This window comes from Armigeres subalbatus, chromosome 3, assembly GCF_024139115.2.
Source record: "Armigeres subalbatus isolate Guangzhou_Male chromosome 3, GZ_Asu_2, whole genome shotgun sequence".
NCBI lineage: Eukaryota > Metazoa > Arthropoda > Insecta > Diptera > Culicidae > Armigeres > Armigeres subalbatus.
The window spans coordinates 34,163,950-34,178,352 of record NC_085141.1 but is presented as its reverse complement, the minus strand read 5'-3'; the positions used below and the strand labels follow the sequence as shown (position 1 = coordinate 34,178,352).

Here is a 14,403-nt window from a genome sequence, read left to right as displayed (position 1 = left end):
GGATATTTCTTTTTCAAGGGTATAGTGCAATTTGGAAACTGTAGTTTGTTGGAGTGGGTGATAATATTAGCTTTTAAATCGGCCAAAGATTCATACCCTATAAGTCCGTCAAAAAGGAGTGAAATTTGTGGAGGTGAAAAGTTAGTGGAAGTCTCCCTTGAAAGGAGAGAATTTTATGTATTTGTCTATCTTATGATGTCCGTTGATGCTCTTTACTACCGATGGGTTTGACATTTTTATCCATGATGTACCTACTAATGATGGATCAATATAATTTTTGTTGGCTCCCGTGTCAATGAGGAGTTTAAGATTACCAAATTCTGTTTTAAGTTCGATATAAGGCAGAAAGTTGTTGCTTCCTATTTTTCTTCTATTAAGTCGGAAGTTATTCGAATTTACGTCGTCAACAGGGGTTTCCGACGATTCATTGGGTGCAAGGGATTCTGATGATTCATTGGTTACACAAGCAGAGTTATCAATGGTGTTTCCTTGTTCATTATCACTGTGGAGATGGTTGCTAACATCGTTAGAATAAAATGGATTTGTTTCTAGGTAATATTCTTCTGGGTACTGATATTGTTCATATGGATAGTAGTGGTTGGCTAATTCGATGTTTCTTAATTCTTCAACATGAAATCTGTTAGCTTGAGGTGAAAAATGATTTCGTGGGGAAATTGGTTGTAATTAGGTAGGGTCGATTCATGTAATTGACATGTTTGCTCATAGTAGAGGGGTCGACATCCATCGGGACGGCCTTTGGAATTGGTTTTGGGAATGGTCTTGGGGCCATCGCTGGTGGAAAACATTTCTAGGAGGAAATCTTTGAGGCATGTAATTATTGGGATAAGGTGGTCGTTGTGGACGTGGTCCTGGTGACGGTGGAAATCTTTGAGATGAGTTGAAATGAGTATGTGTTTGATGGCGCGGAGCAAATGTTGGTTTGGCTGGGACTGGTGGTAACGGCTTGAAATTTGGTTTCGCATAATTATAATTTTGTTCCTCCAGACACAATCGAAGGGCATCCTTCATTGTATCTGGTCCGCGTGCCCTAATTATTGGACCTAAGGGTTCTTTTTTAACCCAGCCAAAAAGACTTTTAGCCCCATCTGTTGATAAAACTCCTTTTTCGAGGCAATAACTGCTGCATTATTTTCAATAATGTTTAAATTATTGATCAGTAATGAAATGGTGTGGGACACCTTGCTGTAAAACTCTTCGACGTTGTTTGTTTGATAAATTTTGAAAAGATCACGAGTTAGAGACACTTCGTCTCGTCGATCGCTATAATGAGTAATTAGATTTTGTTTCATCTCGTTCCAATTTAAATTGGTGCCATACAACTCGAGTATGTTGTCTGCGTCACCAATAATTTTTGTGCGAACCGCTTGGATCCATTACATTGTGCACGTTACTTCCCTCCGCTTCATTTAGTAAAGGCATTATGTTGTCGATTGCCCTGATAAATGAGTTTAGTTTCACTGGGTTCCCATCGAAACAGGGAAGATCCCTGTATAATTTGTGGGGTTTGGAGAGATTTTAAAATGCTCTCTGTTCTCCCAATATTACCAACGGTTGGTGCTGGGGGCACATTCGCATGTTGGTGGAGCGCTTGTTCGGCTTGAGCTCGAACGTGCGCTAGCTCTTCGTCGCGATTAGACACGTGTTGAGCTAACTCTTGAGTTGCCGTTGCAGCTCCTCAATTTGTTGGTCTTGCAAATTTCTCGCCATATCAAACCGATTATTACTTCTTCGGGCAATTTTCGCACTATTTTAACACTGTTAAGCACTGAATCACTTTTATCTTACACTTGTATCTTTAAGAAATTAAAAATTCACTTACCTAAGTTTGTTATCGATGTTCCTTCGATAGTAGAGAGGACGTGTCCGATTATCCGTCGATGCTGGTCTCTCTCGGGATGTCGATATTCCTTCGACAGATTCTGGTTCTTTATGATTATCCGCGTTGGCCTTTTCTTCTCTGGGATGTGCTGCAAGTCTTCGATATTCCCTCGAAGATGTCTTTTTCGACGAACACACTCACTCGCGAACTAAGAACTCGGACGCGGATCCTACCGACTGCGCCAGTTAAATCACGGGGATTCGAACATGAGTTTTTAAAAAAGAACGTCTACTCTAAATCACTGTTAAACCAAGAATGATAATTATATTCAATTCTACTTAGAGCTAACCTATGTAACTGAATACTAGCTGACCTACACTTTCCGAAGCCTGTCCAAGGGTCGATCACTGTTGTCGTCGTTGTCCGGATGTTATTTTGTTGATGCCGCAGTTTATCGTCAAAAGGTAAATGTGCTGTAGGCTGTTATGCGTTTGCCGGTCGCTCACGTGGTTGTTGGGGTTGATGCTTTTTGATGATTCGGGCCAAATAGTGTTTGTAGGATGTTTGGTGTTTTATCGTTGCCAACTTGATGTGACGTGGTGGGTTGGTTGGTAACTTATAATACTATGGGTCTCTGGGCCTCCTATAAAAAGTTCATTTTTGGAGCGTATACTTAGTATACTACTTAGTATACTTTACGTATACTTAGTATGTTCCTCAACTAACTGTTAACACTGTTTTTGATCCTCATCTACTGAGAGTTTGGAATTATAATCTTTTATCTATGCTATACCTCATTCTGCATTGTCATTCACTACTTCTAGGCTTCGAACTCGCATCTTGGCAATTTGATACTCCTCTGAAATATTCCAATGCGTAACATCAATGTCAAGTATATACTCCGGATTTGCTAAAGCTTTGAACAAGTTTTTAATATGGTTACTACCTCGATCGTTGAAATTTTATACGCCTCAACTATAGATTTTGCAGAATCAATCTCCTGTGCCTCTGTTAATAATAAGATAATTAGAAACTCATAGTCTGAAAATATTAAAGTTAAAAATATTTACCTGGTGTGCGAATGGCTTGGATTACATTTTGTTTGCCCGCTGGGTCTAATTTCTCATCAAAAAGGCACAGTCCGATGAGAGTGTTATCCAAATACTGTAAATGGGTTAAAGCCTTTGTGCACTGATTTTGCAACTTCCTCATCGTAAGCCTCAAAATTTTCCAATAATTTTAATAAATTGAGGTCATTATTTGCCCACATTGCAGCACATGAGCTAAGAAATCAGTTTTTCAAATAAGTTTTCACAATGAAGACATTGAATCGTGCCAATCGATCTGTTGTTAGGCACGTGTGCCTATAAATGAACATTTTTAAAGAGTGAATAATTTTTGCCATCCACCTTGCATTATGGAAAGCACCAGGAGCTCTAATTTGCAATTTACAATCAAGTTTTCCACCCAAAAATATTATGGCAAGTTGGATAACTTCCCAATAAATTTCGCGGTGATGTTGCTCTTTGATTGTCGTCCAAAAAACTCTGATAAGTAACTTCTCTCGTTTTCTGTTATTGATGATTTAACGAATGTATCGTTCATACCTGAGTGATACGAACTCTTTTCTAGGCGGTGCCATTCCGTCTGAAATCGCTTGAAAATTTCAACATTTGGAGATTGTGAATTTTCGAATTGTAGAACTTTGAATGCCTTGCCGACCAAAAGTTCATGAATGTGATGCCTACAGGGAAGACCAATTAGCTGTCCAAATGTTTCTACGCTCCTCTTTTTCGTCCGGTGTTTGATACAGTTGTGTCGAATGATTTGAACATAATCCTTGAAGAGAAAAATATATAGTTTTTAATAAAGAAATTAACACAAGCATACATCTCTTCAAGATGCCAATCGACAATCACATTATATACCGGTGTGGCTTGTTCTATCCCTGTTGAATTTCAGATTGGCGAAACAGCTAATACAATCTAACAGCTAACAGCTAATAAATCAGATTTCTCCAGCGCCTTAGCTGGTAAATTGTTAGGAAGCAGCTTTGAATCCCAGTGAACTGTTGGGTTTGCTTGTGGCTTGAATGTGGCTTTCAGTTCGATTTGTTTTTGTACACGAATTTCTTTCCTTGATTTTCTGACAGACTCTTTGTTCAACAATAATGTCGAAACGTCATGTTCCAAGGATTAGCAACCTCGATCGTGACTACATTTTTTAACTGTGGTTTGGTACTCCTCGTTGATTTAGAAGGACCTAAAAACACATAAAAAAGCACAAAGAAAATAGAAAAACTGTTTGCATGAATGCTTTGTATTTATAATAGAATTATAATTCAATTAAAATTATAAAATCAGCAAAACTTGCTATAACATAAAATATAAATTATTCACTACTAGATTTTTTTAAAACTTAACAGGTATCTGTAAACTTTCTCCACTAGTACAAACTGAAGGGACGGGCTCGCTTTGTGTTTCAGTTTGTGACGAAGATTCAAAAACGCTTGCTGTTAAAACATTAAAGCCTCTTTGTTGGCTTTTCTCACAAGTTTTGGTTGGATCTGATACATTTTCCGCGTCGAATTTGGTTTGTTTGAGTTGTTCTTCTTCAAAGGTACTGGTCGAGATATTTTCTGTAAGGTACGGTTCATTCGTGTCTCCAGGATTTTCATCTGCCTCCTCAAAGTCACTGCATGAAATAGTTTCTGTGGGTCCATGTGTATTCGTTTCTTGATTGTTGTTGTTCCGCTGTCGCTGTTCTTGCAAGTAGCACATTGCTTGCTTTTGCAACTTGTTCTTCGGTTTACACTTCTTGCAGATGTCGAATGATTCTCCCATCGAATTAGAAAAGTATTGCCTCTTCTCAAGTTCAGTTGTCTTCATTAGCAGCCTATTTTTCTGTAGATCTCTCCAATTTGTATGGTATCGCAACATTTTGAATTCAATTGTCGTATTACCAATCACTTGATTAATTTGTTTTCCTTTCCATACAGCTATTAACGCTGCTGTTGTTATTTGCGCACTTTGTTTAGCAGTTTGATTTTCAGCTCGCAAATGAAACATGAACAAAAAACTTCACCATACAACGGCAAATTAGATGACTTGGGAAACAATGGCAAATCTTCCCCAACAAACAGAATATCCATAACAGAATAGAAGAAATCATTTTCGATTTAGCACAAATTATGCATGGGGGATATTTTTGGCTACGAAAACGTTTGCGTATCGCCGGTGTTGAAATTCGATAAAAAAAAAATTTCATCATCTGAAAAAAAAAAAATATCAATTTTTTTAAAAAATAGCATCAGATCTCGACGTTTCATGTATTAGTCAATTGGCATCAAAAACAAAAAATCGATTTTCGACTTTTCCTTTTGAAAAATTTTCATGGGTAAAACTATCAAAACTTTGATGAATTTCATGTCCGCTTCAGCTCAAATTTTGCATGGGGTCATATTTTGGGGTAATAAAACTTGTGAGCAATGTCGTTTTTTGAAATTCGATGACAAATTTTTCCCTTTTTACCCATTCCATTGGCACCCTAAGCCCATGGGGAAAACAGAATTGCTCATCAGCAAAAATAGAATTGTCATTAATATGAACCATCATTATATTTAAAATAATCTTTTCAAACAGTTTTATTATTGAAGATAGCTTTTTTTTCGTCCGGCTTTAAAATTGGAACATCTTTGACATTTTTCCCTTTATCTGGGAAGTAATTTAACATCAGTCCATTTAGCTAATTACTAGCTATTAGTCTTTCCGAACTTTACATGTTCCTGGATCACTTCGGTGTATACAAACAGTGGGCTTTTTTCAATTGATATTTCCTGTCTAATTTTTTATTTGCTCAAAGATCTACTTTCCTAAAAAAAACATATTTTTCTACGCCTCTGACTATTTTAAAATTTAAACAAAAAAAATGGACAAAGTCAAATACCAAGCAGCACACTTGCCATAAAGGAGTTCCTGTCACTTACATATGTACGACCAAATCCGGTCATATATGAGTTGTTGCAACCAAATCGGTCTAGATTGTGCTACTCGGGATAAGCCCTTGGACATAGTCCCTTCTGTCCCCTTAAGATCTAAAACTCGTTTTGTCTGGTATGGCACCAGTTCTTACCTTCTATGAAACATTTTAGTTTCAGAATTGTTCATCCCAGCCGAATTATTAAGAACAATGCAAAAAATATTTTCAACCTGTCAGAAGACGTGTTTAGTACTATTCCATTTCATTCAACCACGTCTTATTCTTCACGGATACGTATTTCAACCTTAACTGTAAGGCTGTCTTTAGTGTCTCGAACTTAAGTCGACTTATGTTACTTATGTTTGTCCTCCCTTGATATTCGGTGGCCGGTGGTTCGATTATTTGTGGGAGGAGCTCGATATTTTATTCATAAACGAAAAGAGAACCCACATGGCAAAAAGGGATACTCAAGAGCTTTTACTCAACGAAAAAGGCATCTCTTTGAACTAATTAGGTGCGCAACTAAGTTCCTGCTGTTTTTTCGTCAAAAATTCAACTTCATTGTGAAACAAATGGTTGGAAATGTATTGAACAAAGTATTGACCACAGCTTGCCTCATTCTTTTCCCTTTTTTTGCAGAACTCGAATATTATAACGGTAGAACTGTATTTTCTGTGAATACGTAGCCTTTCTTTTATGCTGCTGAAGGAATTGTCCATGAAAGAAAAAACGACTTTCAAGGACAAGCCTCCCTGAATCCAAAATTAAATGCACTCGCATTTTCAAGAGCATGGTGTACCGCTCATAATAAAATCTACTCCACCGCTTATTTTTAGTCGCAACGAAAAATAAGCGCCAGATAGTCGCCTACGTAAAACATACCTCCAGAAAAAAGCTACTTTGATATTTTTGAAAATTAGGCCGCCACGTGGTGCTCATCTTTGAGAGCCTTGGAAAATGGTCACGAAAGTTGCCATTTTGTTACAAGGAACAATACCATTCAAAACGGATGCAACGCACAACCGACATTTTTATTATTTCACGCATGCTGCGACACAGCAAATCTGAACCCAAGTTGTATGTCTTTAAATCTGAGACGAGACCTGCAAAGACGGCTACTTTTTCCTTTTTTTGACACTTGTTCTTCTTTTCATCACAGTTGATCATCGATTCTCAACTGTTTCCTTGAGTGTTTTACCTAAATCCCGGGTAAAATCTTCTGAGCACAATGAAAGTGTTTACAATTTACGGATTTGTAAACTTATTTTTATAGTGATTTTCCTATCGGGAATAAAACACGTATTCATAACTGTTCAACATTAAGCTGTTCGGCTATTCTAGAATACTTTTCAAAGTGAAAAAGTACTCGTAGTATCATTCGGAATAATTTTTGAGGAATACCAATACTTTCACACAAAAAGGTGCTGGTTGCATCTGACAATTCGTGACAGCGCTTGCTGGTTGCAGATGAAGTTACATTTTTTCCTCTTTACAAGTCCCGTCCCAGATTTAAATCATCTCCAATGCAGCGAAATTTGCAACTACATAGTCTTAAAGTGCGTGAGGACTCCAATGTAGCCTTTAATCTGACCAGACTTTGTTCAGTTGATTTATAAATTATTTTCTCATGCCGTCGTTATTTTTACATTGGATGATTTCGAAATACTCAGGATTATTCAAAAAGACTTTGAATGATTCTTAATGTTTCGAAAAAAACTCAAAGGTGCAGTCCAATCGGGTTGTACGCAAACCTCGTAGCTATAGGAAATGGATTAAATCCTAGAAGACACCATCCTCTTTAGAGGAAATAAAGGAGAAATAAGCAAAATCCCGATAAAAATGAATCGCACGCTCCGGAAAGCAACTTTTTTTTGTATTCAATAAATTAAGCTTGTTAGCTCCGCCCCTTTGTGATCTGTTACGGGTGTAAATAGGATGTGCAATCATAAATATAAACAAAGTGGCGGGGCTAATGGGATTAATTCAATAGATTCAAGAAAGCTACTTTCCGGCGAGCACGAGCCATTTTGATCGGAATTCTACAGAGAGCGTTCTCGAAGCATGGAAGAGTCTGGAAATTCAGAGCATCCTGTGAAATTTTTTCGCGAGATTCTGAATTTGGTTATGAGCTGTTAATGATACAAAAAACAAAATAAATTTGACCCAAGGCGAAATTTTTCTTAGTACAAAACATAATCGCTTGACGTCTCTCGTTCTGAGCGGCGGTCGCCGGTGGGTGGTTGATGTTGAACTTTTCCTCTAAAGTAGCGTCTTCATCGATTTGACTGTCGTTGGCAGAAAGTGGACTTTTCTGTCAACATTCTATGGTTTTGTTTCTGTTGGTCGTTACAAATGAAATCGATTTTTTCCGGACCTGTGGCAAGCGCGGTGTCATCATTATCTATAGACATAGTTCGCTGTCATCATTAAAAAGCAGTATGAAAAAAAAATAGTGCCCGGGACATCCTGGCTATGATCTGACGATGGGCTAAACAATAAGATGTCAGTAGCCTGATTTTTTTTCCGGTCCATCATTTTATACAAAAGAAGGTTGATCCGAAATTGATTTTCTTCAAAGTGAAAAGCTTAATCGTTTGACGACGACAGAAAGTTGCTCTTCAGTAGCCGAATCACGAGCGCTCGTCGGAGGGAGATGATGCAATAAATTTGTTCGAAAGGGTGGAATTACTAACAGCAACTAAGCTACCACGCCGTTCTTTTTTGCAATCAACCCGTTCTGTCCAGAAAAAACTGGTCCTGGGAAGAACTTATTTATTTTTCCCATTGCGCTTTTCTAATAACCAACTTGTCGGAACCATGCGTCTAAATTTCACCTTGTGCTGTTATTGTCCGACGGCTACTCGAAAACTTTTCGCTAAGACGCCACCATTTGGAATAAACTTTCAGTATCGCCAACGCTGGTTGAATGACGTTTGGTTGAGGTTGAATGACCACCACCATAAATGGGATGGTTTTCCGTTGAAAATGCTACCAGCACCTTCGTGCTGCTGTGTTCGTTCCGCTGCTTCCGCACTGCGTGAAATCTAGTTTGAATTGAGGATTACATCTAAACCTGCAAGTTGCCTGATTTTGATGTCTGTGCTTGCGATGCATGCACGGGATTGGTTGTTTTACTATTTGTAAACTGTTAGCCAATTTTCACTAATTAATAGTTGAAAATTTGTATTTTAGAACAGCGGTTTTCAACCTTTTTCTTAAGAGGTACACCTTGAAGCTTTTGCATTAATTTAGGTGGCCCCTATTTTTTCCTGTTAATAAAAATAAACGTAACTTATATGAAATATGGAAAACAGACCTTAAAACTAACAGAATGGCTCAGATTTTCATTATTCCGTGAAACTTCCCAAAACAAACTTAGTTTATACATTTCCTTGTAGGAAAGAAAGGTTCCGAACCACTTGAAAGGAGGCATTTAATAAAAAAGGCTTAGGAGCTGCGCGAAAAGAGGTTTCCGAGAAACGTAGAAGGAGGCTAACAGCTTCCTACAGCATTTTTATGTCTTATGGGCCTCTTGAAAGGAGGCTTCCGAGCCTCTTGAAATGACGCTTCTGGGTCTCTTGAAAAGAGGCTTCCGAGCCTCTTGAAAGGAGGCTTCCGGGCCTCTTGAAAGGAGGCTTCCGAGCCTCTTGAAATGATGCTTCTGGGTCTCTTGAAAGGAGGCTTCCGAGGCTCTTGAAAGGAGGCTTCCGGGCCTCTCGAATGGACGCTTCCGGGCCTCTTGAAAGGACGCTTCCAGGCTTCTTGAAAGGAGACCTCCGGGCCTCTTGAAAGTAGACTTCCGGGCTTCTTTGAAGGAGGCTTCCGGGCCTCTTTAAAGATGGCTTCCGGGCCTCTTGAAAGGAGGTTTCCGGACCTCTTGAAAGGAGGCTTCCGGGTCTCTTGAAAGGACTTGAAAGGTGGCTTCCGGGCCTCTTGAAAGATGGCTTCCGGGCCTCTTGGAAGGAGGTTTCTGGTCCCCTTGAAAGGAGGCTTCCGGGCCTCTTGAAATGAGGCTTCCGGGCCTCTTGAAAGAGGGCTTCCGGGTCTCTTGAAAGGATGCTTTCGAGCCTCTTGAAATGTGGCTTCCGGGCCTCTTGAAAGGAGGGGTCCGAGCCACTTGAAAAGAGGCGCCCAAGCCTCTGAAAAGGAGAGTTCCGAGCCTTTTGAAAGGAGGTTTCTGAGCTGCTTGCAAACAGGCTTTTGAGAAACGTAGAAGGAGACTTACAATCCTCGTTGTTGCACGAGCAACTGACTGTTTTTTAAAATAAAAGCCTTCATGCCTTCAAATGGTGACTTCAGAACCTTCAGACTCTAGATTTTAGTTCAGAACCATATTCTTAACATATCATTCATTATTTTGTTTCGATCGAGTCGAAGATGTTCAAAATTTGTTCATTCGACGTTTTATTCTGTTGGTCTTTTGTCCCGCAGCCCTTCATATACTGTGCTGGTTGTGAACGGCAGGATTCAATTTGCTTCAGTTCTGATCAGTTCTGATCGCCATACATATTATGTAAAAGACAAAGTTTTGAAACAAAAAAATACCCAATTATCAAAGCTTTATCAATAATATTGAATAATAATTGTGATACATCCGCCATTATGCCCTTTTGTTCGAGGTACCCCCTGGGGCCAGCAAAAGTAGACCCAGGGGTACATGTACCCTATTATGAGAACCGCTGTTTAAGGACAACACAATGAAGTGTTGTTTCACAGACAAACAGACATAACACATTGAACATTCACTCATCAAATTCATCGTCATTCAAACACTAACGACATCTATTAATTTTAGTTAGTTGGGCAAATCACGAACCAGATGGCGCTAGTGAGAAAACGTCAAACTCGAACAAATCCGATGCGCGCGCTACGAGTGATCAATTGACCTACTAATGATTATTTGAATCGACCAGCAAATCAGTGAATGATGGGAATTTGACGAGTGTTATATCTGTTTGTCTGTGGTTGATTCATCCTTGATCGAACGGTTCAAAAATATTGGGAATCCATCGAAAAACGGCTGAGATATTAACGTTCAAAGTCTATCATCTTTTCGTGATGGTCTCCGATTTTCGCATTCGCAAAGTGTACCCCAATATAGAAAAGACAGACGTAGTCCTACGTCAAAAAAATATCAAATTGAAAAGTCGATCAATGCAAAATACAAAACGGCATAGATAGGATTCTTTTAAAAGCAACACCAATAACACAACATATTACATTTTTTAATGGGTTTTGTTCATTTTCTTGTTTGAGAGATGAGCCAGCCGTGGGATGTAAATCTCTCTAAGAAATACAAAAAAAAAACATTTTCTATGTATTTCATTTTAGACTCCTGCCTAAAATATTTAATTTGTTTGTTTAATATTTTGGAGCTCTTTGGAAAAATCAATGAAAAAACGAGACAAATTGAAGATTTATAAGATTACGACGGGAGAGCACAATAAGGTCTAAATAACGGGACTGTCTCGTTAAATACGGTACGTATAGTCAGCCTAATTATGGAGTACATACTGCTTACAGTTTTCGCACTGAAGGTGCTCCAAGGTGTTGAATTTAGCCTAAAAATGGTTGATCAATATCGAAGAAATCGGAAGATTCGGTGCCAATTTGTTCAAAAACAGTTTTTTGATGTTTTGTGTAAAATTGATATATGCAGTTTCTTAATCAAATGTTTCAAATATGTTGTACATAACTCAACACTAGATACATTTTCAAAAATTTCGCATAATCTAACCGAGCGATTATTGCGCGATAATATGCGTTAAGGAAACGAAGTGGCAAACTGAATGAATAGAATTTTATAACTGAGTATCATTCAAAATGATTTATGGTTGTAGACTTTGCTTTGAAAAGTCGTCGGAATCACGACATACTTTAAGCCGCGCATACTCGGTTCGTCACTATTTTCCCCGCTTCATTAAGACAATTGCAATTTGCGAATCGTGCAACTCATACACCAAACTCCCTGATGGACGGGATTCAAGCACATCCTCAATTGAAAGAAACTAATTTTAGCCGCCCTACACTGCGTATCTGCAATTGGCCCAATGTCTTTCGAAACGATCCTACAACCGTAGTAGTTTAGCATCCGTTCGGTCCCGCTTGCTTATGATACTCGGCTGACCAAAACGCGTTTCATTCAAAGACAGAAGTCTACCGATTCCAATTGGCGCAAATTGTTTCAAATCATCCGCCGGGTAATCCGAAGATGAGGATGCTACTAGGTTTCGCGATTCTATAAAAGCTAGCTCCGTCATGCGCGACGTCCTCAGTTTCGCAACCGTAGTCATAGATGTCCAACATGCTTGGCGTGTTCTGTCGGATATCGGGCTTCACAATTCTCCTCCTTACGGTTCTGGTGTGTTGCGGTGGACTATGGCTGCGAATGGTCGACGGTCAGTGCGTGTGTGGAATTCGGCAGACGAAAAACGAATCCGTCGTGGACGGTGAGCAAATAGAACCGGGCGAGTGGCCTTGGCATGTGGGAGTGTACTGGTGGAAAGGTTCGAAGCTCAACCCGCCGGACAAAGTTTGCGAGGGGGCGCTGGTCGATCGGGAAGGGTGGGTGCTGACCGCGGCCAACTGTTTGAAGAGCGGTGGAGGAAAAGTGCTCGAACTGAAGGGAATGATCGTTCATGTGGGATTGGTGGCGCTGCAGCAGAACACCGAGCGATCCCGGAGGTTCCATGTGGAGAACGTAGTGCTGAACGAGGAGCTGGATTTGGCTTTGATTCGGTTGAAAGTGTACGACGAATGGGAGGGTATGCCGATCTGCATGACGGACGGACAGGAAGATTTTGACAAGATTTACGGAGAGTCGGTTTACGTTTTGCAACAGAGCCATCGGCATCGGTTGGGTGGATTCGAGATCGTTAAACTGCAACTTGAAAAGGAAGTAGTGTGCTATGGACCGTCATTAGCAGTTAAGGCGCGAGCGGTTAGCGACAGCAACATCAAACTTAAAACCAAAGGTACAATCGATTAAGCTAACAGTTTGTTATGCAGATTATTGATTGCTTTCTTCATAGATACCAAGTATCATTCAACGGGTCGTGGCACTCCCCTCTACATCAAAGGCCCTGGAGGGTGGACCCTGCTAGGTATATCCAACAAAATACAAACATCCATTCCTGGAAGCTTTTGTCAACCCGGGGACTACGAATCGTTCCTGAACGTTAACTTAGCACCGGTCAGCGTATGGTTTGCTAATGAGCTAGAAAACGACGGTATCGAAAGCATGGAAACATCTACCGAGTAGAGTTCAGTTACCTTTCTAATAGATTGCACTTACTGTCATCCATGAAATCATCAACCATTCTGTACATTCTTTACCCGTAGACACCAATAAATTAAAACGAATAGGAAACCCTTTTGGTGCTTTTGTTTTCTCGAGAAAAGAACGAATACAGCGCTCCCTGTCACTCTTGTAAGTCACGCCAATCGGTCTTGTCATCCGGAAATGCAAATTTCGTTGTTTTTGTTCATCTTCTCGACGGATCGTTGTCTCCAATACAATAATGGCTGGGATCAATCAACCCTGTAGCGGAGCATTTTGATTGCTCACATAGAACATGCACTAAAGAGCAGAGGTTTTACTTCGACCCAACGTAGCTGTAATTTCTCGTTACGAGAAACGCTAATTCGACTAGCTTGAATGGAATGGGACGGGTGAATCAATTGCAGCGTATGGACTATGAACCTACTTCGTGTCTATACGAAGAGTGTGAAAGAAAGCGACAGTAACGAATGACTATCAGACAGACAAGCGCTTTATCAGTCGAGACAAATACCTGGCTAGCAAATATGCGTGCATTTCCGGGCTGAGCAGAGGAATTCGGTAATGAAGTAATGGGCGCCCGTTAGCTTAATTGTGTGACATAAGAGGGTTGTAAACGGTTAGTTGAAAGCGTGAATAGAGCGTCGAACATAACACGCGGTGCCAATGAATATAAGTGGTACCGATTCAAGATGGTAGCTCTAGACTAGGGGCTGTCCATAAACCACGTAGACTCTTGAGGGGGAGGGAGGGGTTTCGAAAAAGTCTACGTTAGTCTACGAAGGGGGACGGGGGGATATATCAAAAATCTACGTAGACTTTTTAATTTTTAATTTTTTTGGAAATCAATTTATACATAAGCTATGTGCAAAGTTCACTTGTTTGATTGTTTTTTTAGGATTTTCCCAGATTTTTTTTTTGCAAGACTTCATCTAAATAATCTAATGAATTTCACTGAAGTAATAGTCTGAACTACGGCTTAAAACTATATGGATATCCCCAGGAATTTTTTCTGAGCTGAGCTTCTTTGGAAACTTCAAGTGATTCTATAGAATTTTCACGGGAACTCATGTAGGTAGCACTTCAACGAGGAATTCCGTGAAATATCCACGAGAAACCCTTCACTGGAGATTTTCTGGGAAGTCCCCGGGAAATTTTCTTAATTTCGGGAATTCTTCGGAATTTTTGCGAGGAATTCTTTGGATATATAAGCGAAATTCTTCGAAATGTCCATGGGAAACTCTTCGTATATTTTACGGCAATTTCTTCGGGAGTACTAATGCGAATTCTTTGGAATAATCAATGG

At 39.7% G+C, this 14,403-nt stretch overlaps 2 protein-coding genes across 3 annotated transcripts in view; both read left to right on the top strand.

Moving 5' to 3' along the window:
* Positions 1–14,403, top strand: part of LOC134225378 (mucin-2-like) — a 212,384-nt gene that overhangs the window by 11,269 nt on the left and 186,712 nt on the right. The window lies entirely within an intron of this gene.
* On the top strand, positions 12,072–13,182 carry LOC134219599 (uncharacterized). Its single transcript, XM_062698389.1, has 2 exons — positions 12,072–12,792; positions 12,850–13,182. The coding sequence occupies exons 1-2, from the start codon at positions 12,114–12,116 to the stop codon at positions 13,077–13,079; spliced, it is 909 nt and encodes a 302-aa protein (XP_062554373.1). The 5' UTR covers positions 12,072–12,113; the 3' UTR covers positions 13,080–13,182.